General features: G+C 35.9%; 1 protein-coding gene across 4 annotated transcripts in view; it reads left to right on the top strand.

Moving 5' to 3' along the window:
• The window catches only part of RYR2 (ryanodine receptor 2), a 423,080-nt gene that overhangs the window by 131,433 nt on the left and 268,440 nt on the right, over window positions 1–23,207 (top strand). For all 4 annotated transcript variants that reach the window (XM_080588287.1, XM_080588286.1, XM_080588285.1 and 1 more), the window contains 2 exons: window positions 644–748; window positions 18,804–18,824. In XM_080588287.1, the coding sequence (XP_080444413.1) occupies window positions 644–748; window positions 18,804–18,824 (126 nt within the window). The remainder of the gene's footprint in view (window positions 1–643; window positions 749–18,803; window positions 18,825–23,207) is intronic.

Genomic DNA, 23,207 nt, shown 5'->3' with positions numbered 1-23,207 from the left:
AGCTGAGGAATGTAAAATGAATAATTATTTGAGCTCTGAAGTTAGTTGAGGTTGCTCTTAGGGCTTTCCCAGTCAAGTTTTGAATAGCTCTGTGGATGGAGGTTACATTGCTTCTTTTGGTGGCCTTTGATAGTGCTATCTACTCTCAAGGTGATTTTTTCCCCATAATATCTACCAGTAATTTTCTTTGGGACAATTTGCGTTGCTGCTCCTTTTCCTTTCATGGAGAACCTCCAAGAAGAGTCTGGCTCCATTTTCCTTGTTATCACCAGTAAGTTGGCAAAGAACTGCAAGATCCCTCTCTACTTTCCCTCCTCCATCCAGGCTGATGGAGCTCAGCTCCCCTGGCCTCTCCTATGGGGTGGGTGCTCCAGCCCAGACCATCATGGTGACCCTCTGCAGAACTCGCTGCAGCTTGCTGCTGTCTGCTTTGTATTGGGAGGTCCCATTTGGGACCAACACCACAAGAGTGAGCTCATAAATGCTGTGATCAGAGGGGAAGAATTGCTTCCCTTGACTTGTTGCAGCCCAGTATGTGATGGGCTTTCACAGCCTCAAGGACATAGCAGATCTTTTGGATCTTTGGAAAGTGGTATTCAGAAGACCTGTCTCTAATGAGATCTCCCTTATTTCTTCTACCTAGAATGTGCCACCTGATTTGTCCATCTGTACCTTTGTTCTGGAGCAGTCTCTGTCAGTACGAGCCCTCCAGGAAATGCTGGCTAACACAGAGGAAAAGGCAGAAGGGGTAAGTTATTAGATCTTCACTTTTCTTTTCATGTTGCAAATACTTTTTTTTTTTCCCTACTGTACCACAGTTTTCACGACTGGCACAAGTTTATAGTGTAATGAATTGCTTACATATAAGTTTCCTTCTTCACTGCAGGAGTGGTCTGCTTTTGAGAAATTCTAAACATTTGTAGCTTGCACTGAAGCTCGCAAGTAGGGGGTATAAATAGGGGTATAAATACTCAATAATTTCCATGTGCTGCAGATCAATATAGAGCTACAGGAATGGTTTAATTTGAGATCTCATTATGTGATATATGAAGCTGGATCACTTGTTTAGAACAGCTAAGTTTTCTTACTGACTGTGTCACATGAGACTGTCAGGTAGTCTTAAAATGACTTGGGTGTGTGCTGGTTTTTCTCTGTAAATAATGTCATTGTTCTGTCTGGCCTGAGCTAAAATGTCATGTAACTCAACGTTAGAGGTGGAAATTGAGTAATAATGAGTCTTGGTGGAAAAGAAATATGTAAACTAGCATGTTTTTGTTCTCTAGAGGATGAAGGATATAAGAATAATGATAATTCTGTTTGACTAACATATAGCTGTTTACATATAAATCCTAGTAGTGTAATTTACATTCTCTGTCATGTAATGAATTTGATTTGATATGATGTAGTTTAGTGTTTCATATACACACTGTAGTGTTAACAGAAATGCTGTGTTCGGACCCAAATCCTGTAAACAGTAAGTAGGGAAGAGTGACATGGGAGGTTTGGCTATAGGAACAGGAATTATACAGATAAAACAGAAGGAGGGGTTAACCATAGCTCTGTCACTTATGAAAGCTGGCAGGAGAGAAGCTTGCCTCTGGTATTTGTGGGAATGCCTTGAGAAAGCAACCTTTAAACTAACATACCCGTAGTCATACCCATATATACCCACTAACTATACCCATATAGTTAGTCCCATAAAACGCCACACACTGAGACTTAAAATAGTATTTGGGAAATGAAGTCCAAGAACATCATCCCATGGATGATCCAAAGTGTGTGCTGTCCTTAAGAATTGTTCCCCTGCAAGGACCAAGTCCAACAACAGGAAAATGAGAAGCACATCTGAGAGAAGAGATGTTCCCTCTCTCCTTAGTTTGCAAATGGCAGTGGTACTGATATACAGTGCTTTGTACTTACTGGTCTTCTGAGACACACAGAGGAAAGGTAAAGCAAAGTCTCTGAGTGTCTTCAGTTGTTACCTTTTTATGGAGTAGTTTACTGTGCTCTCAATACCTATTAAATCTCAGCATTAGTAGAATGTACAGAGCTACAGCTGTACTAACCCAGATAGTTGGTGTTCACTGAATAATGAATAGGTTGCTACTGCAGATTTTGCCTGGCTTCTGTGCAATTCATTAGCAATCTGCCTGTGTGTCTCTTGCATATTGATATATTGGTATTAGAGGAGAATAATCTTGTAAATAGTGGCTTGTAAACTGACAAAGTCAAATAATTGTCAGTGCTATTATTTTTCTTTCTAGTAAGTCTCTGGAAGCCAGGAATAATAATACTAAAATGTCTCATTGTGAACTTGCTGATAAATTAACAGAACTGACATTTGGTATGTAGTTTTTACTAAAAATGTATAAAGATTGTCTTTGAATTTATTGATAAATTTTTCATACGGTAGGTGCTTACATAGGCACCTTCATATTAGCTTTCATATTTGATGACTGCTGTGGTTACTTTTATGAGAAGAGGTAATTTGTGCATATATCTGAAGCACTATATCTTTTTTTTTTTTTTACCTTTTTATTTTTATTTAGAACAACACACATTTCTTTCATTTAGGAGAAGAAAGTATAGCAACTCCTTGAAATTTTTTTATTATTAACTGGATTCAGTATGAGCTCAGTTTTCTAATAGAGAGAATCCTGAAAAGGGAGGTCTTTTCAGTCTTCCCTTACTTTTCATTACATTAGAAATCATTAAGGCTGCTGTTTTTAATGCTGAATACAATCTTTATATAGTAGGTATTGTTCCTATAAAACAGGTAAGTCAGCAGTAATGAAATGGTTGAGTAATAAGAACAAAATCTCATTCTGTCTTGAGTCAGAATACTAAACAGCTTTCTTTGTGTTTAAGAAAGAATATCTGTGTGCAGTAACTGGATTTCTTTTTAATTCTTGATTAGTGTGTATTAAATGTGCAAGATTTACCTCTGAAATAAATAAATACTTGTTTTAGTGCAAGAATCCCAAAATGAGAATTTCCATACTTCATGAGGTTAGTGATCCATCTAGCTGAGTATACTTCTCTCCCCTGAATCAACTAAATGCCTGTATCAAAGGCAACAGTGGAAAATGAGTGAAATTTTATAGAAAAGAATGAACCTATGAATTTCAGTGTTTTAATAACCTTCCAGAGTAAAGCAATGCATTTTAAAGGGAATGATAAAAAATCAGAGCACAAAGTAACCACTCAGTGCCTATGACTTGAAGAAATCTTTAGCAACACAGCACTACACACATTCTTTCTTATACAATTTCACTCATTTTCCACTGTTGCCTTTGATCCTGAAAAAGTAATTCCATAGCTTTCCCAAAGAGTTTGTTTGGGAATATTTACCATGAAATGTTGTAACTGTGTTTTGCTTCTGTTTTTTTTTTTTTCTCTGTTTTTTTTTTTTTAATTCTGATTATTGTTTTTTAATCAAATATTCCTTTACTAGATTCAAGAACTTTTTAGTATTTAGTACTTTCTCTTTGTGAAAATGCTGAGATGCCATAATCAAATCAATCCCTGGAAATTTTCTGCTAATTTTCTTAGGAAATGAAGCCTGGCCATCTGTACATTAGTACTCTTATATTCAGTAATATCTGAATATTCTGCAAGGTAGAGGCAACATTAGAATCAGGGATAGGAATTTGGTAAGAGAAAGGGACCCAACGTTGCACCCTGTAAGAGGAAAACAAGGTGAATTCAGCTGTTTTACAGTGCCATCAGCTGCTCCGGTGCTGGTGTGCCTTCTGCACTGCAGCTGCTTGCTCAGGAGAGGTGCCTCAGGTATTCAGGAAGGAAGCTGCCAAGTTTTGCTTGAGAGGAAGGGATTTATAATTTTGTTTTGTCTTTCAGTTTTGTTTTAAATAACTCTCTCTCTCTTTCTCTCTCTCTCTCTCTCTTTTTTTTTTTTTAAAGGTAGACAACAGAGCTGTACATAGTGCACTATTGCCAGTGTCAAATGTTTTATGAGAGCAAAAATTATTTTCCTGTATTTTCCTCAGACAGTCCTATTTGTATATTGAGGAATTACCTTTTTTATGTATTTATTTATTTATTTAACTTCAAAATATTGTGAATATTGGTTATTTTAAAAATTGTTATTATTATTTAATCTTTTGGCTGATTTTGGATCAGTTGCAGAGGGAAATGCCAGCTTCCATAAAATTTTTACCAAGTCACAGTTCTATTGTATGACTGTTGTAGCACTGCTAAAGGAAAAGGTAACTAGACATATTTGACATTGGAAAACATCAGGTGTTTTCTTAACCTCAGTTGCCTGAGGAAATGATTTAGACTTATTTGTCCAAAACTTTTTGAAATCATCATCAAGTAAACTTCAAAGAGATCTAAAGAATTTGGGGAACAGTGACTAGATAGAGGAAATTAAATTAGCTTGGCATTTAAAGGACATTTTACTGTAAGTGAACGAGCACAAATTTATGCATCTTCTATCTGCCTACAACAAAAACGTGCTTTTCTTTTGAAATGACTAGGAGCTTGTGATTGGTGAATTTAGACTTGCTTTTCTTGGGGTTTTCTGAAACACATCCAACAGTCTTATGATATAAATAACGTACTAGTCTTTTGCCTTGTGATATCTTTTATAGTGCTCCATAATAACTCTTGTAAATGAGGTCATTGAAATTTGAAGCTACCAGGTTGTATGTTAAATGCCATACCCTAATGAATAGATATTATGTATATGTGCATAGTATGTGACTTGCTTTCACTTTCCTGCGTGTTGTGCATCTTTGCGTGCATGAGAGATGTTATATCCTATGCAGACGATTGTTGTTAACTGCATGTTTTCATTGAAGTGATTGAGAAATCTTGGTAAGCTTGTTCTTTCAGAGAAGCTCTAAGTATTTCTGCCAGGAGTGGTAAAGCACTTCACTTTGGTCTACCAGAATACAAATGGGTGCCAAGACATCCCGATTTTCTTGTTGTGCCATCCAGCCACAGCAAAATCTGATTTCACCAGGAGTACACACAGCAGGAGAGACCCATCCTGGTGAGAGCTTCTGGAGCTCCTCTTGCTGCTCTGTGCTGAGTGCTGCCAGAGCAAGGCATGTGTGTGGGCGTTTCTTGCTCAGGCATATACAGAGGAGCATGAGACTGCTAGAGCTTTTTGCAATTTTATCATCAAAATGGGTGGAAAGTTCAATTCCTCTCATAAGGGCTATGCTTCATGCCCCATGAGTTGCTCGCTAGTAGAAATCAGCGGCACTTGTTGGTATGTAGGATGCCTCTGTTGGAATGGTGTTTTAATGACTCTTGTAGGAGAGGTACACCATACTCATCTACCCTGTATGGTGCCAGGGGGATTTCTCTCAGTTGCTTCTCTGGCCATTTGCATCAAATTACAGCTTTTTTGCCAGCTGACTAGGAAAACCTTACTACTGAAATAAGCAAGGATCTCTTCACATGTCATCTGTAGCAAGAAAGTGAATTTATAAGTAATTACAGTTTCTGTATTTTGAATAACACCATGCACTATCTATTAGAACAAGCTAGGATAGTCTTTTTTTTTTTTAAATATTTTTTGCCATTCATCTTCCTAGACTTCATAACACAGAAAAAAATTAGCTCTTATTTTACTTAATATGCTTGAATTTTCTTTACATTTATACAAAATAAAACAGTGTTAAATCCTCTGTTAGTTTCCTACAGAATGACCTTAGTTGCCACATTGCCTACTTAGCACTTTTGTGTGTATTTTTTTGCCTTTTGTTTCCCCAGTATTTGCACAGTCGTGGTGCTTCTCTACCAGTGTATGCTGTTGTGGTGGTTTCACAGTGATAGATGACTAAACCCCACCACAACCACTCTCTTAATCCCCCTCCTCAAAGGGAGAGGAAGGGAAGAAAGTATGATGTAAAGAAAAAGACTGCAATAAGGATATTTAATTAAAGGGAAAAGTGGAAGTCCAGTCTGGAAGTGGACTTCTGTTCAATGCTTTTGGTAGTTCCTTCCACCTGAAGATGAATGCTGGTCCTGAAAGCAGAAAGTTGATGTGCAAAATAATTTTATTGGAACATATGGGCAGCATTGCAATGGGCTTGGACATGGGGAGAACTGGACCCCCATAGGATAATACCTATGTCAATTCCATAGTTATTATTCCCTTGCCATCTATAATCTCTATCTAGTTAATATAAAAAATGGCAACATACTGAAGTCATTCAGTAAGGATTCTAAGGATTCTCTATGAAGTCCTGGAAGAGGTGGATTTTTGTTTGTTTGTTTGTGTTTGTTGTTTTTTAAGCAAAATTGAAGCATGGAGAAATCGTAAATGGCACAGTTAAATTTGTCTTTGCAACCACACAGCTCATTTGTTACAGCAATTGAAAGTGGTATATTAAACTGGATTTAGACAAAATAAAAAGATAAACCTTCAAAATCCTCACATTTGATTGCTGTTCTAGAGTGCTGAAGGTTGTCTGTTTTGCTACACAATCCTATGTAAAGCCGTGAAAGTGTCTTAAACCAGTCACATTCTTAGTGTTATTGGATGTTTCTCCAAAGCAATCAACAATGCTGAATTTTTAACCACACCAGTCTAGCTGAGCAATCACTGCCCAGCATACTTATTGCAACTGCTCATTTTATTATTCCTGGTTTTGACTCTTTTGATACTTCAAGACTGATTTGTGCAGGTACTGAGGTCTCAGAGATGTAGGTGTAGCTGATGGAAGTTATACACAGAATGTAAAATCATGTTAGAAGTTGGGTTCTAGGTGTCTTGAACTCAGCTCCTAGGCTTGTGCAAATTTTGATTTTAGTAGATCCATTCTTTAGATTCTTGAATGTATTGATGTATTAAATGGGGTATCATGAAAATTGAATTAATATCTGTGAGATTACTATTGCAGTAATCAACACTAAAAACGATGACATTCATTCAGTATGTCTTTAGAACTGTTTTTAAAATGAATATTCAGTGCAATGGATGCTTACTGAGCTAGGATGAAATAAAACAGTAAGTGACCTCCCTCTGTTCTATATGTTGCATTATACATACTTCAAGTTGAAAAGGTCATGAACATACTGTACTTCCACTGTGGAAGGCTATGTCATGAGAGAAGTGAATGGATAGAAATTAAGGTTATTGGTGACTTGTCACTTTCTGTCTTGTTACAGTTTGTGTAATTATTAACATTGTTTTGTAGAAATTAGCGTCATTCTTTTGAAAATGCAAACACTTGATACATTTAGCTTAGGAAAAAATGATTTTGAAATATGAATCATTCAAGGTTGTATATAGTCCTTGTCTGATAGCACTCTAGTGTAACTGATCATATAAAGAGCAACCTTTCATTAATTTCCCAGATGGAGGGTCCTGGATAGCACGATACTCAGACATCATATTTTCCTCTTCTTTTGCAATGTAAACAGCTGTAATATAAGTATTTGCATAAACCCATGACCTTACATTAAATAAATTAAAGTTTTGTTTGTGCTGTTACGCAATTCTATTGAGAGTGGAAATAATAATTAAACAATATTTTTTGAGGTTGTTTATAACACTATCTAAACATCTCAAACTATGTATGAAAAAAGTATCCAAACTGGTGATAAACCGGTATCATTTCCTGGGCAGCTGTCACTGAAAAGTTCTGGATAGGCACTATAAGCCTGAAGATTCATCTGCACCCGTATGCTTGCATCTCCCCATGGCAATAAGAAATTTGAATCCATGGTGACTGCATCACTGGTGAATCTGTATCATATTTGCAAAAATGCCAGGTCCAATGAGAATTGACATTATTTCACAGCTACCTGTTTGTATGTAGAAAAGTGATGTGATGCCCAGCCATCCCTCAATGACTGGGGTTCACCTCAATGTTGTTTTGCTGGGAAGGTGTGGCTTGTGCCTTGGAAGGCACAGAGGTGAGCCATCAAATAAATGGTTTGTTGCAGCAGCAGCGGTAAAGCCAAAAGCCTTCAAAGCAGGTGAGTATGTCAGTGTTTTTGAAGCACCTAAGTACTACTGTAACTTGAGATTTATACCCCTCTAAGTGGTTAACATGGAGATTTCGTTTTGTTTCTCTCTGATCATAAAAAAATAACCATTTTAAATTTACTTACAAGGATACAAACAACTATTGAGTTTGAGGCAGGTGGCAGAAAAATGAAAGAAATAAAAAGTTTTAAGGACCAGGGGTATAGCTGAACAGAGAAGGTGGAGAATGGAGAGCAGCTGTGTCTGCAGAGGTGAGGTTCTGCCTCTGGCTGTAAGGTGCCTGGCTGATAGCCTGCGCTGGGATATGGCCCAGCAGAGGCTCAGAGTCCATGACTCACAGAGGCAGCATCCTGCCTTTTTGGATGGCAAGCTCATTCACTCCAGCTTAGCACACCTCTCTGAGCAGCAGAGCTCTGGACGAGCCCAAAACTCAATGGGAACTATAACCGAGACCTTATGTCAGCATGAGTCAGGATCACCAAGCCTCTGCTAAACCTGGATTTTAGCTCTGAGCACTGGGGCATTACAGAGGTCATTCTGTGGGCAGGGACTTGGCCCACTGAGTGGCAGGAGTGCTAGCTCCTGGGCAGCCACGGCCAGGAAGGGCCCTGCTGGGCAGCGTTTTGTCTCCATGATGGGCTGTTGGTCCCACACCAGTGGGCTGCCTTTTGGAGTGTCTGCAGGATCTCAGCTGCACTGAAAGCTCCTGCTGAGTTCCTTCAGGCAGTCTGAATTGAGTCCTTCCCCTTCAAAAGCATGTCTGTTTATATATATATATATATATAAACATAAAAATATATATTTATACATTTAAGATAAAAGGAGGGAGTATGCTGTATTTAACCCTTCATGAGCTCAGTGTACTTATCTGTGGATCAGTTTTCAAATTAAAATTTAAATCTGTGCTTTTAGAGGACTACCAGCACGGTAAGTGAGAAGGTGAGGCATTATCCCCTCATTTGATGTTTGTATAAAGTCTATGATCCTGAAGCATAAGTGTCTTTTTTTGACAGACATGATAGTTGCTGAGCTTTGAGGATTGTCCCTTTCTTCCCAAACTGTTTTCCCTTTTCCAGCATTTGCTGGTTGGACAGTACATTGCCATTTGGTCCTTCAAATAATTGTCTTTTTCTCTACGAATAAATAGAAAAGACATTTTATTTTATTTTATTTTATTTATTTTATTTTACTTTTTCCCCTTTTTTAAGTGATGATAATAAAAGCTCTCTTCTTACTCTTCTTTATGGAAATAGCATTCTTTGACATAGGTAAGACAAAAAAACTTAAAAAGAACAAGAATTATGGTTTCAGGCTGCTAGCAGTAAACCTAACTTCTGTTGGGTTGGGTGCTGTCATTTGCTTTTGACCTAATTCATTTAGGTTATGAAGACCTTTACAAGAGTATGAGATTTCTGTACTTAATATTTTTTTTTCGTGGATACACCTGTTGGTGTGAAATGTATTTTCAATTATGACAGTGCCTAGAGCTACCGATCCTGAAGCAGCCTTTGGTAGCTGACAATCTGTTGATAAATATACAGAACACACAGTTATCTTGAAAGAAGATTCTTCTGAAAAAATATTGGGATGAGTCATAGAAGGTAAGTATATATACAGAGTGGGAAAAAAAAAAGAAGAATGTAGTAAGCCCACTTTTTTCACAGTATTTATTACAGAATCTCTTTTTCACTGTCGTTAAATTCATGTAACTTGGTGTAAGTGTTGGTCATTTAGCAGATAAGCATTTTAATTAACTGGGTACTTTTATGTTTTGTAAATTCCATTTCCAGGTGGTGTTAATTTGTTAGCTTAAAAGCAGTTTACTGTATATAGCTCTACTTCAAAACAACTTGTACATTTGTCCAAATTGTAATAATGTCAGTAACTGATGGATCTTTTGACTGTTGGAAGGAATTTCAGATAACGTTTCATATTCCTTCTCCTTGGCAATGTGTCATCCCTTTTCAGGTGCATTACTTAGTGAAATAAAAAGCCTTAATTTTAAAGAAGGAACTCGGTGGGTTTGCAGATCTCCGGAGGAAAATATTAAGCAGCCAGCATTAGCCTCTGTCTAGGAGAAAGACCACAGTTCCCTTTCAGCTGTGATCCCACAGATTGCAAAGTGATGAGTCTGTTCTCTGGCTTGAAAATGGAATCAACCACTCTTGAACCAAGTATATAGCAGATTATTTATTCTAAGTACTGGTACTACCTAAACTATATCAAGTGAAAGACTATTCTTTTTTTCTAGGAATGGTGTTGTGTAGGTGTTTGAAATTCTACTAATCAAGTGTCCCAGTGAAAATTTGAGGCAAACTGACTTAATGCTTAATCCACAGTGAAATGGCTTTTTTTTTTTTTTTTCTCCTCCTATATTTGTAAAAACAGGGCCTTAATAAAAGCCAAAATCATTTTAGAGCTTTTTACACAGAAATCAGTCTATGTGTCTTGGTATTGAGAATCATTGAATTCATTTCAGACATATTCTTGTCCCAGTTATTTTCACAATTCACTAAATTCGTGAAATATTATGTAGTTGAATATTTGGTGTTTTCCAAAGAATGTATTCTGTCCTGGGAAAGTGATGAGCATTCTGTAGTCTCCTTCATATTTAGTAGGGTCCAGGATAGAAGTTCTAAATGTTCCTGTTTAATGTGGAAGGACTATACCACAAGCTAAATTAATGGAGCTTGGTATCAACACTTTTGACTTGCACTTACATTCAGATAGGAAAATTTGTCCTGTTTTTTTTCACAGCACACAAGACCGGTACATTGGTTGTGTCATAATTGCATTCTGGAAGGTGCTAACACCTTTCTTTGAATCTTTTTGTAAATATTTCAGGCAGTGAACACCACAACTAACCCAGTCATTTGCATGTTGTAGCCCTACATTCTCTATATCCAAGCTTGATATTGCACAGCCTTATATAGGATTTCTACACTGAGGATATAGGAAATTAGTTCCTGCAGTAATAGCATATAAGGGTGAGACACACCTACCTAGTCCATTCTCAACTCATAAATATGGTGGCGTGGGTTGAGAGGAGAAAGTGTGTATGTGGTAGACTTTCTATCGAGATTTCTTTTGAAATTCCAGTGGCTTTTCCTACTTTTTTTTTTTTTCCAGTGAAATCCTAATCACTTTCATAGGTTCTTTAAGGATTTTTCTGGCTTAATGTAAAACAGTAGACAAATATAATACCTTAAAGGTATCCCTTTAGGCCATTTAATAGCTTGATCATTTCTACTTGACAGTTTTTCAATGAAGCACAAAAAAAATCTCATATGTTCTAAAACATTTAGAAAATCTTTTCTGACTTTTTTTTTTTTTAACCTAGCCTTCTTTCACTAGATTCTCTTGTTCAGAAAGTCTTTTAGCACAGGCCACTTTGAAACCTTTTGTAGATAAGAAAGTGCTTAGGGGCTTTCTTATAATTTGAAATGCAAACCTCCTGAGGATTTGGAGGCTACAGATATAGCCATTGTTTTGAGTACAGTGGGATGCATTTCCTAAATTCTTTATCTCATGATTATTCTGAGTGTATTTAAAACAACTAGGAATTTAGTAATCTCCTTTTTTATCTATCTACTTTAGATTTAACTGCATCTCATGAAGGAAACTTTCAGTCCTTTAAGTTCTTAATTCTGAGCAGATTTTTTTCTTTTCCATCATTTTACTGTTTTGCTTTTGGTTTATTGGATCAGTCCAGACTGTGGGCAAGATTAGACTAATCAAGAGGTCAGATTCAGAGAGAAAGCATGAGGCAGTGTGACCTGCATGTGAAGGAACCCTACTGTAGCTGGAATTTGGAAAGTGCTTCCTAAAGAGGAGGCCAGGACAGTGATGATTAAAAGGAGAGGTACAGAGACATGACATTCACTCATCTCTAAGTGAATATCTAAGCCTGTAAGTAAATGCCTAGCTTTTTTCAGCTTGGCATAACCAACTTCGGTTGCCTCTATGAATGTTCCAGCTGGCATTTAGTATATAGAGTGGTACACATTGAATTAATTGTCTTTAAAATATAAATCTGATGCACTGATTTTGTACTGATTTCAAGGTACAGTAACAAAGGATGGATATCTGTTTCTTTAGCATTGGAATAATTCTTTTTTCTTATTCTTTATTTTTTTTTCAAAATTATTTTCATAGATTTTATTTCCTTCATTTATGCTGTTATTTTCGATCTGCTGCATATTTTTTCACATCTGTCAGTTTAATAGTTTTCATGCATTTGTCTCCTTACTGTTGCTGACAGAAGACCTTAACTTTGGCATAGAGCTGAATGATCAGCTTACAGGCTGGTTACCGACACTAGTGTCTGACTTTTCTTTCCTCCATTTGTAACATTAGTTCCAGAATGTCATTGTTGTGCTCTAGATGTCACAGCGTGCCTGTCTCTCTTCTTTCTTTTTTTTTTTTTCCTTTTGTTTCCAAAATCCAATTCCAGATCCAAATGTCATTACATTAGAGGAGCACTGAAACAAAAAGATAAAAATAAATAAATTCAGGGCATTATGAGAAAATAACAATAAAACAAATACATCTATTAACTTGTAGTGAAATGTCTTAGCTATATTGTGGATATATAATGCTATATTACATAGCATAGTAATTACTGCTATGATTTTTTCAGATTTGTGCGTTCATTAAATCCATGTCAGACCTTATTAACAGGATGCAAGCGTTTGGTTGTGCACATCATGTGTGCATTCTAATGTAAACTGTTTCTATAAGGTGAAAAATTTTCATTTCACAACCTGTACTCCAATACTTGACAGCTTCATTTTTCAGGAAAATGTTTTCTGTGAATACCCATCAGTTAGGGCAGAGTTCCAGCTAAATTGCATCATGAGCTCATTAACTCCCATCTAATCATACAGTCATGGCTGATTAATCACTTCTTCTGGTGCCTTGTTTTAATAAAACTATTTTTCCATGCCACTGACCAGCAAACTGCTGTCTAATTTAATGTGTGGGATAGTCTTTGCTGAAGGGAGCAGAATACAACCCTCTTCCACAGATCCAAAGGGTAATGTGTGAAGCAATCATCACATGCAAGTGTCTCGCATCCGTAATTCTTTTTTTTTTTTTTTTTTTGGTGTGTTCCTAAGGAACAGGGAAAACCTGTGTTTCCTCACAGAGCTGAATAGGTTTCCTGTGCTGCAGAAAGGGATGGAAGGCATTGTGGTTCAGGAGTATAACAGTGGCTGGTGGACTTTTGAATACAGATCTTCCATCTCCAACTGTGGAGCTCTGAGTTCATTAATTACTTTGTATTAGTAATCAACAAGATAACACACAGAGCTGGCAGCTTTTCATTTTCTCAGCTGTGTGTGTGTGTAAATCCATCCCACTTCCATACCAATGGAAAAAGGTAACACTCATTTTCTCTTAATAAGTGTTAATTAATGAATAAGTCAAGTTCTTAAGGTATGTCCTTAAAAAATGCTGAAGATTGGGAGTTAAATGCACTCATGACAGTTTAAGCTCTCTGGTTCACAGTTCAGTAGCCTAGTTAATGCAGTATCTGAAAGCTGACAGAAGTTGTTTTAAATATGACAGGCTAAAAAGGTTTTAAGTTTGCTAGGAGACCCTCCTGTCCTCATCTAGGAGGAGTCAGAAGTGAGCAAGGGGTTTTGGCTCTTTTCATTTCCTAGCATTGACTAGCATGTTTTCTCTTTTGACAAATTATAGGTGCAGTGAGACAAGAATTATTTTTTGATCAAAGTTTTGAGCAAAATATGTGAATTATGGCTTCTTATTTCTACAGTTAGATTGTTTTTATTAGGTTAATGTTTGCTTACAAGTACCAGCATAACCCACTGAAGTTACAAAACTCTGGGACACTGATTTTCTTCAGAAATTCTTTTAGTAAGTCCTTCACAGTCAGTGGTGTGTCATGAAGAGAGATGGAGCTGTTATGTCCAGCAACCCATGTTAGCATGTCCTTATTGCAATATTTGCCCTTCTAAACTTTGAATTTGTATAATGTAAATGTTTCTTACTGCAAAGAAAGAAGAAAAAGAAGAGATAGAAAGGAGAGAAAGAAGTTGAGATTAGAGCATTTCATGCAGTGTGAGCCTTTGTGTCATGCAGATGGACAAATAAGCTACAAGTAGAAAGCTCTATGACAAGAAGATGTAATTTAGAGGTTTATTCTACATAAAATCCTGATTTTTCTCAGATATTTTAGTGATGCTGCAGTACTAACAGGAGTACAGGAAATACAAAAAAAAAAGTGCACAACTTTTGCAGATAAAGCAAATACTGTCATTTTCTCCTCAGTGCACCTTATTTAGTATCAGATGTGATTGTTAGCAGGCCATTTCAAGGAAGACACAAAAGGAATAAGACTTGGCTTTGATCAGCTACACTTTGATCAAGTGTAAGTACTGGAAAAAATCAAGGAGTGCAGGCACAGTATTTTTGCATTATGGATATCCTCAGGGAAAGGCAATGATAGGAATAAAATCATTATCTATTTCATACCACAGAACTGTGACAAGCAAATATTTCCAGTCTGATAAGTATATTCTTCTTTTGAGTGTGCTGTATTTGGAATGAAGATCTATGCCATAAAGGCAAACATTTTGTCATCCCAGAAAAGTTTTCTTGTTTGGAGGTATATGGCAGAACTTCTTCTGGTGTTACTATAACCATTGGATCTCTAATGTGCTCAAGGTTTTATTTCCAGGATGATGGTCAGTAGAAAGCGACTTTGTGAGAAAGAGAAATTAATTTCTCTCTTCACAGTTAACTTTCTGATAAAGACTGCATACAGAAAAGGACCTAAACCAAACAGACACACAAGTACAGCTTTTTAAGAGTCTTGTAGACAAATACCTACAATCCTGGACTGGAAGAGAAGATGCATCATCAGTTACCTTGTTGAATATTAAATTCAGGAAATCAAGGTGGGCCCTGAAAATAGTTAAGTATTGTAACATAAAGACCATTTCAATTTGAAATCTATGTAGTTCAATTCCAGTTATTCCCACCTTACTTAGAATTAGACAGAGGTTTTGCTACAAGTTCTGTTTCCACAGCTGAGAAATGAAATGGAAAAAACAAACAAACAAACAAACTAAAACCACAAAACCAAACAAACACCAAAGCATTTTTCTCATAAGACTTTCCTGTTTCTGCTCAGAAAAATTAGTATAAGCATAGAAGAAGATACAACATGCACTAGTTGGAATGCAGTGCTTCACTGAGATTTCAGGTCTCAATCCCATCTGTGGATCATGACAACGTGTCTGTTACAGTTGTCATAAATAACTGTAGATAATGTGATTACGTCTACTCAGCTAAGATTCTCCTATATGGTGTGGAACAAAGGTCCTTAATGTTTTTGTGTGCTGCTCAGGCAGATGAAAGAAAACAGAATATAGAAGCCAGAGTTACAAATGGTAGGCTGTTCTGCACAGCTTAAAGTTGCTTACTTTCCAGTGTTGTGTACTCGTAATGAATGTTGCTATATTAGTGTATGTTCAGCGCATGTAAGCTGGTGTCATGTCAAAATGTAAAAAAAAAAAAAAATGATTTTGTGTATGGTGCCTCGTAATGGTGGAAAAGTCCCACTTTATTTCTCTCCATCTTGTTTATGGCACCTTATGACAGTAGAAAAGAGAAGGAAGAGAACTACATTCCTTCTGTTTTAACTGGCTTTTATGTCTGGTTAATGTAATGTTGGGTATCTACACATCAGAGTTAAAAATTTATCAGAAAACCAGTCCTCAGTTTGGATTAAATGAATTTAACGTGTACTCTTGTCTGGAAAAATTGGAGCTCTTACATAGTTCTGAAGAGAAGTCAGAAAATGCAGATCACTCTCCAAATTTTCTGGATTAGCATTACAGCCAAAGGTTAAATCATGGCTATGTGTTGTTCATGGAGGGCTTCTTTGTGCAGTTATATGATATTTTATGGGAAGTATTAAGATGATAGTATTGTACTCACATCTAGTTCAAGAAGATAAATTATTTTGTAATTCTAAATGCTGCTTTTGATGTTATGTTTGAATACTAGAATACAATTTTTCTCCTTATAGCACTATCTGTACTATGGTATGGGTCCCATACCATTTCAGTAATCATAAAACACTACTGTCTGGTGTGAAGTGTGATATTTGAATAGAATTTGGTAGCTTTCTGTAAAATGATTAATTATAGCAATATGAGTTGCCCACAGTCACTAAGTAAATTCTAGAGACCTTATGTCTTTCACTCTTTTGGTAACTCTTATGTCCTCATAGCAGGATAATAATTTTCTCTATTCAGAACTGTCAGATGGCAATAGATCCTCTAAATTTTGATATCTAATCTTATCCAGTGTATTTTTTTTTCTTCTGGGAAAGTCTTCTGAGTACCCAGATCCATGTGGAAAAAATGTTATAAAATAGCATACTGTATTTGAGGTATATATGCTTTAAGATGGATTCGGCTTCCTCTACTGAAGGAGATATTGTAAAGATGAAAAAGAAGATAAAAATTAGTACATGCATACTTAAACATTTTCTTTTTTCAAACAATATGATCTTAGTGTATCAGGAGAGAAGATTAGCCATAAGAGGAATAGTTGCTGAATTCCATGGATTTGGATTTATTGGCACAAGACAGAATCTACTGTGCTTTTTACAATTAATGATGGTATGATAGTGTAAGATGGCACAGTGAGAGGGAACTTCAGGAAGTGACTGGCAATCCCCTACTGCTATTCGCTCAGCTATTCTGAAGTTCAAAGCTTCCAAGACGAGTTGCAAGATCTATCCCTCCTAACAAGTCAACAGGTCAACAAAGTCTAAGTGGAGCCATTTATGGTGAGAACAGGGAATTCCAAGTCTAAGGAACATGAACTACTCCCAAGAGGGAGGTGACCAGATGTGGTTTGGTAGAAGGGACGGTTAGTTGGTTTTTTTTGTTTGTTGTGTTTTCTTTCTATCCCTCTCACCAAAGCTTGTTGATACTTCCCTTTGAAGATGGATATAAAAATTCAGATTTAGTATATACAGTTTATCAATACTTGACAAATTGAAGCTTGACTCTTGAAGCTACCTGGTATCCATTAAAATAAATAGTCAGTTCAACATTTGTAAGGCAACTGGTTGTACAAGTGGTAATGCACATTGAGCTTTGAGTGGATTCTTTCTGAAAACAATTGTAGCTGCCCTGTTCATTTAAATTTTGGGACAGTAAGAGAACTTCTCAAGGCAAGACAATAAAACATGAATTAATGCAGGTCTTTCTAGCATTGTCACACAGTCAAATTGTTTGTGATGTTATGTTCTTAGTGCATGTGGAATTTGAACAAAAGGTCAATCAAAACCAAGTTAATAAATAAAAGAGGTACATGAATCTAACTTGGCTATTTCTTGTTCCTTTTTTAAGCCATCATAGTTGTATTGTCTGTATTATGCTTTAGACCATTGCCTGCTTTACTAACTTATAAATACCTTATATCTTTTCTTATTATATTGCATCAATATTAAGTCTCCAGGTGTTTTTTAGAGGAGATTCCTGCAGCTGAAGTTGATAATAAAACTCACAGAATTTCTATTATAAGTCTAAATACAGTGTAAATCTCAGAAGAGAGGTAGCAATTGTCAAGTTAACAAATGCTTATAAGTTTATCATGTTAATTACTATGTTAATTAGCTGGCAGGTCACATGGTATTCTCTAAACTTTGTGTGCTAACAGAACCTAACAATATATAAATATTTTTAACTATATGAAATATAAAACTCCATTTTAATTGAAATACTTATTGAAAAAGTGAGGAAATTTACTTGAAATAAAATTATTTTAATAGGTGATAACCCAATATGTTGCTTTGAATTACAATAGTTTCAGAAGTAAGCTGGAATCTAAATACTGCTGGTTTTGAAAATTGCTCATTGTTTGCACTAAGCTACCTTCTTAAATTATTGCTAAATTTGTATATGGCATCTGCTAAGGAAAGGTCAGTGTGTACCTGCAGTAAAACCACAGGAGTCTTGATCTGCCGCAATGCTTTCTGTGCTAAATCTAGAGACCAATCTACTTCAGATGTGCCAGCTAAGGTTTTAATAGTTAGTGCCATACTAGCCTTCCTAGTAGCTAAATTGTTCTAGTTCTGTTTATCCTGGCTGACTATATGATGGTGCAAAGATTTTTAGAGAGAGTAATTTAAAATCAGTTTCATTAATGAGCAGTTTACTTAATGAACCTTAAGACAGTTTTATTAACACAAAATCTTGAGCTTTCAGAGTGATTCTCTGTCATTCCCCATAGGAAAAATGAATGACATTTTGATGTTTTGTTCTCTGTTTGTGTGCAAGGTATTTTCTAATGCTGCAGGCTGTGTAGGGTCTGGGTTTGACAGCTGTCCCCTAATTTTAGATTTCATACCTCTAGAATTCATTACACTGACAAATCTTGGGCAGCCACCACTAAGTCTTTTAGAATGAAAAATATTCACCTAGGGCAGGGCTTTACTCAAGAGAAAATGAATAAATGTTTTGTGTGAAACTGTGTTCTGTATTTTTGATCAGTTGGCACAGAATACAATGTGCAGTTAATTCAGCATCAGTCTTCGTTTGCTGTCTATTGTCTGATATTTAGATGGACATTTTGAACTTGCAGAATTTGAAGCACTTTCCATAAAACAAAGAGGAAAAAGTGAGGTATTGACATTTTAAAGAGGGAATGCCAGAAGAATAGCTTCTATTCATACATTTTCTTTCACGCTGGATACATTTCTGAAAAAGTGAAATGTTAAATTCAAAATAAACTTTGATATGCTATATTTAAAGAAAGAGATTTACTGATTTCTTGCTTTTTCTTTCTACAGCTAGTTGATGTGGAAAAATGGGTATGTGATTCTGTCTTTTATTCACTTGATCCCAAATGTTTCATGTTGCCACTGAGTCTAATTTGTCTGTTTTGATACCCTGTGTGCTCATGAATGTTCAACTTGCTTGGCTCAAAAAAGGAGGCAAATGCATGGCCTTGTAGGATCTGGTCATTCCTGAATTTCAATACCAAATTTCATGCTACCACAATGACTTTTATCTATTTTAATTTGATCTTAGAATTGTGCAGTGCACACTTATGATTCTTGCCTCTCAGTTTTGAGCCTTGCTGTCTGATGTTATTACTCCATTCTGTAAACCCACCTTGTCTTTTCCAGTATAGACTATGTAATTCTAAAATGCATGACAATAAGATAATTAATACTGATAAATAATGTGTAATGCTATATCTAGCTGCAACAAATATATATATTAAATCTTTGAAGATGGAGAACAGCTGCTACAGAATAAAAAAATAATTCATAGATCTTAGCAAGTAAAGTCAAATCACAGTTTTCTGCTAGATGTTTTGCCAAGGCCTTTCCTAATGTGTCTGTGTATACCATGCATATTTGTGTGGGCATCTGATATAACTTCCCCATATTGGACATGTTTGCATATGTCTTTTTCCAACATAATCTGTAACATCAGCATATGTATGAGTTAGTGGTCTTAAAAGTGTGTGTAGAACTGTTTGTCCACATTACAAAAAAAAAAAAAAGTTAGAATCCTCTCTGAAAGCTTGGACCATTAAAGGCCTCTGCCATTTCGTAGTATCTAGTTTGGACTGCACATGACCAGAAACCACTCAGAGTCGTTTGGAGTATGGCCAATGACAATGCTAGAATGCTGGTCTTGATTTATTTCAGCTAGACTTTGTAAAACTTGTATCTGTGACTATTACATGTTTATAGTGGGGACTCAACTTAGAGCTTGCTTGAGACTCCTATAGGTAAGTACATTTTTAAAAAGGTGGCTTAGGTTTTTCAGCACACTCTCTTCTCATATATCACCAATTATCTATATTAGGACTATATATACATGTGAGATAAATACATATAATATAAAAATTCTTATAATATTTATAAATGAGCAACTGTTGTTAAGTGTTAATTTCAGTTCATTGGATCAGTATGATGGCATTATCTGTGTCCTGTGAATCTCATATTTTTGAAAAACAATATGAATTGATTTGGAATGCTTTTTAAACTATAGTGATGGTCAGGTTATCTTCTCATGCTGTCCAACCTTTTAATTACAAGTAAGAGAGCTTGGTTCTAAATTTTCTGAGTCTGTGGGTCTTATTAACAATTCTGCTGTAGAGGAAAAAACAGCAATAATAAGGAAGTTGAGTAGTCTACAGGCACATGGCTGCATACTCCATGAAGTGTGGAAAAAATGTGAGTCAGGAGTTTGCTGGTTACACTCTTACATAGCTTCCTTTTTAACTGAAGTCTTCAAAGAGTATGTACTTGGAAAATACAATGTTACTTGCATAAATACAGGTCGGACCTGCTCTGTAAGGCAGCTCTTAGCCCTCTTTGTAATTCTAGAGGGTTCCCAGCAGCCAATGGTGGATTGCAGATGTACACGCTGAATTAATCCAGAATGCATTACAGGGACATGCAAAACTGAAAGGTGCATTTTAAAAGCAGTTATTAGACTGCAGCTGAAAGCTGTCTATTGCACAGCTGGTATAACAGTATAACAGCTGATACACAGTCAATGAGGCCAGGTACCTCATTTTAATACACGTATCTCTCCATAAGTCATCTTCCAGTGTAGAATGCACAAGGTTAATGCAAGTCTGTTCACTTATGTCTACCTATGTGTGGACAACTTGAAGACCAAGCTCGGAGCCAAAGTTATACAAACTTCATGCCAAATTAGTGATCAAATTAATAACTGAACTTGCTGCAAGCAGTTTCACACAGTTCAAAGAAAAAGGTAAACTCATTCACTTCTGAGTTGTTCCAACCTGTAAAGTCTGCTGGTGAAATTTTTACAATGAATTACTCCAGTTCTGCTGTGCCTCTCTTCAATTACTATGAATCTTCTTGTAATTTTGTCCCCAAGCCTTTATTATACTGTAAGAAGAAGGGCATTGAAGCTGGGTAAGAACTAAGTGGGCTTGAGATATTCCTTGAACCTTTGGCTTTTTCCTTTTGTATCTTGACAGGTGTGACTGTGAGGACTGTAGGTCTGCTTCAGTCCTGAATCAAACAGATGAGTTTCAGATATCTTGCAAAACATAAAATCTAATGGAAGTAGGGTTTACCTTTTCTGTCCTGCCCATTTCATATTTGAAAATGGGCTTTTCTGCTTTTAGTGAAACTATCAGAGTGGGGACGACACATTTGATCAGAGAGTGCTACAGAATTTAAACCGAAGGTTAGAAGACACCGAATGTATTTTATTTACAGAGGACATAGCAGTAGTGAAATAAGCTGAATTTGAATAATGAATAGCAAATGGAATTCCTTTCATCCTGCCTTTATTTTTTTTCTCTTTTAATATCTTTATGAAATAAGCAAAAGAATTTTAAATTGTCTGTTGCTGTGAGTTAGCAACAGTTGGTATTAGCTTGAAATGTTTAGGAACTGTCCAGATTTTTAGAATAGGTGGTGTTTACTTTTAGGGCTTGATTTTTAAAGGACTTGTATTCTCATAAAAGCACCTGAATTTGTCTTGACTTCAAAAAGAAATGCTTAGCACTGTAACAGAATTCAACATTAAGAATATCAATTTTCTAGGGCATCCATGGTTTCTAAAACCTGGCCTTTTTACACATTTGCCTACATATGGTTGGTGAATTATTTTGGCAAAGCTGTGTTAATTATATCATTGTAGGATTTTAAATAAAGAGACAGAGGAACCTCTTCTGATGGAGGTAATGGTTAATCTTTATCTTTTTTTCCTCAAGTAGTTATTGTATTAGCTGTTTATACCCCCTGGTATAAGGAAATTTCAGTTTCTTTGGAAAAGGGAAACTTGCAGAATAATATAATAATAACACTCTGTGGGCACTTTTCAGAATTGTTTCATTGGAAAGAATTCTGGATTGAAAAGAGCTAAATATTCTATGATTCTAAGTTCTGGCTTTGAGGACAATGTGGACTGGATAACTATAACAGTAACTTCTAAGTAGATTTTGACTAGAGGAAGCAAGCTAGGATTATTGCAGAGTTTTATGAGAGTCACAAAACAAAGCTTCATTGGAAAGAAATAGTTGCTATAACACGTCTTCCGTACCATTTAAAGTAATTCATTGCACATCCATGCTTTGTAATCATTGTGATCTTCAATCATTAAATTATCTAACGACTCGAAAATTTTTTTTGAGATTCTTTGTTAAAACTGAATTCTTTTACTTAAATAGAGTTATCATATTTTTGAAGTAGGAAAATATGCTGATTGCACAAAAATATTTGATCCCTCAGTCTAAAGAATTTCTATTCTTTTAATACAATAGTAGAATTTCTAGCTGCGTATTAGAATTTACTTGGCATTTCTTCTGCAGTCCATATTACAGATCCGAGAATTTCAAGCAGTGTAGTACTGTGAATTGCAGTAAAATGTCTACTTTGTTTACTTGTTTTCCATATTTTTGAATAGGTTTTTGTAAAGATTTGACATTTCTTTGTAAGCAAATTTCTACAAGAATAGTACGAAAGGTATACTCCAGATATACAAAAGGTATACTCTAAATTGAGGCTTTCAAAACTAGTCTCAGCAGCTTTTCTTTCAAAAATTCAAAATTCAATTCTCTTTTCGTCTAGCCAGAGAGCCCAGGAATGAAGGTGAAATTAAGATAAGTTAGAAGTGCTAACCATAAGTCCTCTAAAGAGCCAAATTATAGAAGAGCCCCCAACAGCTGTAAACATTTGCATTAACAGCATATCCTTAGTGCCCTTGAATAAGCCTTCAATAGCTTTTTATTTATTTGTTTCTATTAGAGTGAGAATGGTTAGGATGATGGATAGAATGATGGATGTTACGTGCCTAAAATCTAATCATCTAATATAAAATCTTGCAAAGGCATAAGTATCAGAATCAGTAATCAGAATATGATATCTCTCTCTCACTCTCTGTGTTCTTTTTTTTTTTTTTTTTTTGAAGTCATGGTCCAAGTCATGGAGGTAATCCTGCTGCTGAATGCTGAGTTTAATTCCTTTGCAGACATGGTATTCGTGTGATGCTAAGCACTCACACAGGCATTTGACTCCAAAACATCAAATAGTATATGCAGCTGAAGACTTAAAATCAGTTGAATATGATTATACAATTTTCAGTTGCATTCAATTATCAGTTCTACCTTTCAGGATAACTTTTGACAAGAGAAGATTTTAATGTCAGTGAAACAGGCACACGTAAAACTCACAACACTTTCTGCTTTCTTGAAC

This window comes from Anser brachyrhynchus (assembly GCF_964034855.1).
Source record: "Anser brachyrhynchus genome assembly, chromosome: 3".
Taxonomy (NCBI): domain Eukaryota; kingdom Metazoa; phylum Chordata; class Aves; order Anseriformes; family Anatidae; genus Anser; species Anser brachyrhynchus.
Note: the sequence above shows the minus strand (reverse complement) of the source record. Positions and strands in the feature narration are given on the sequence as shown.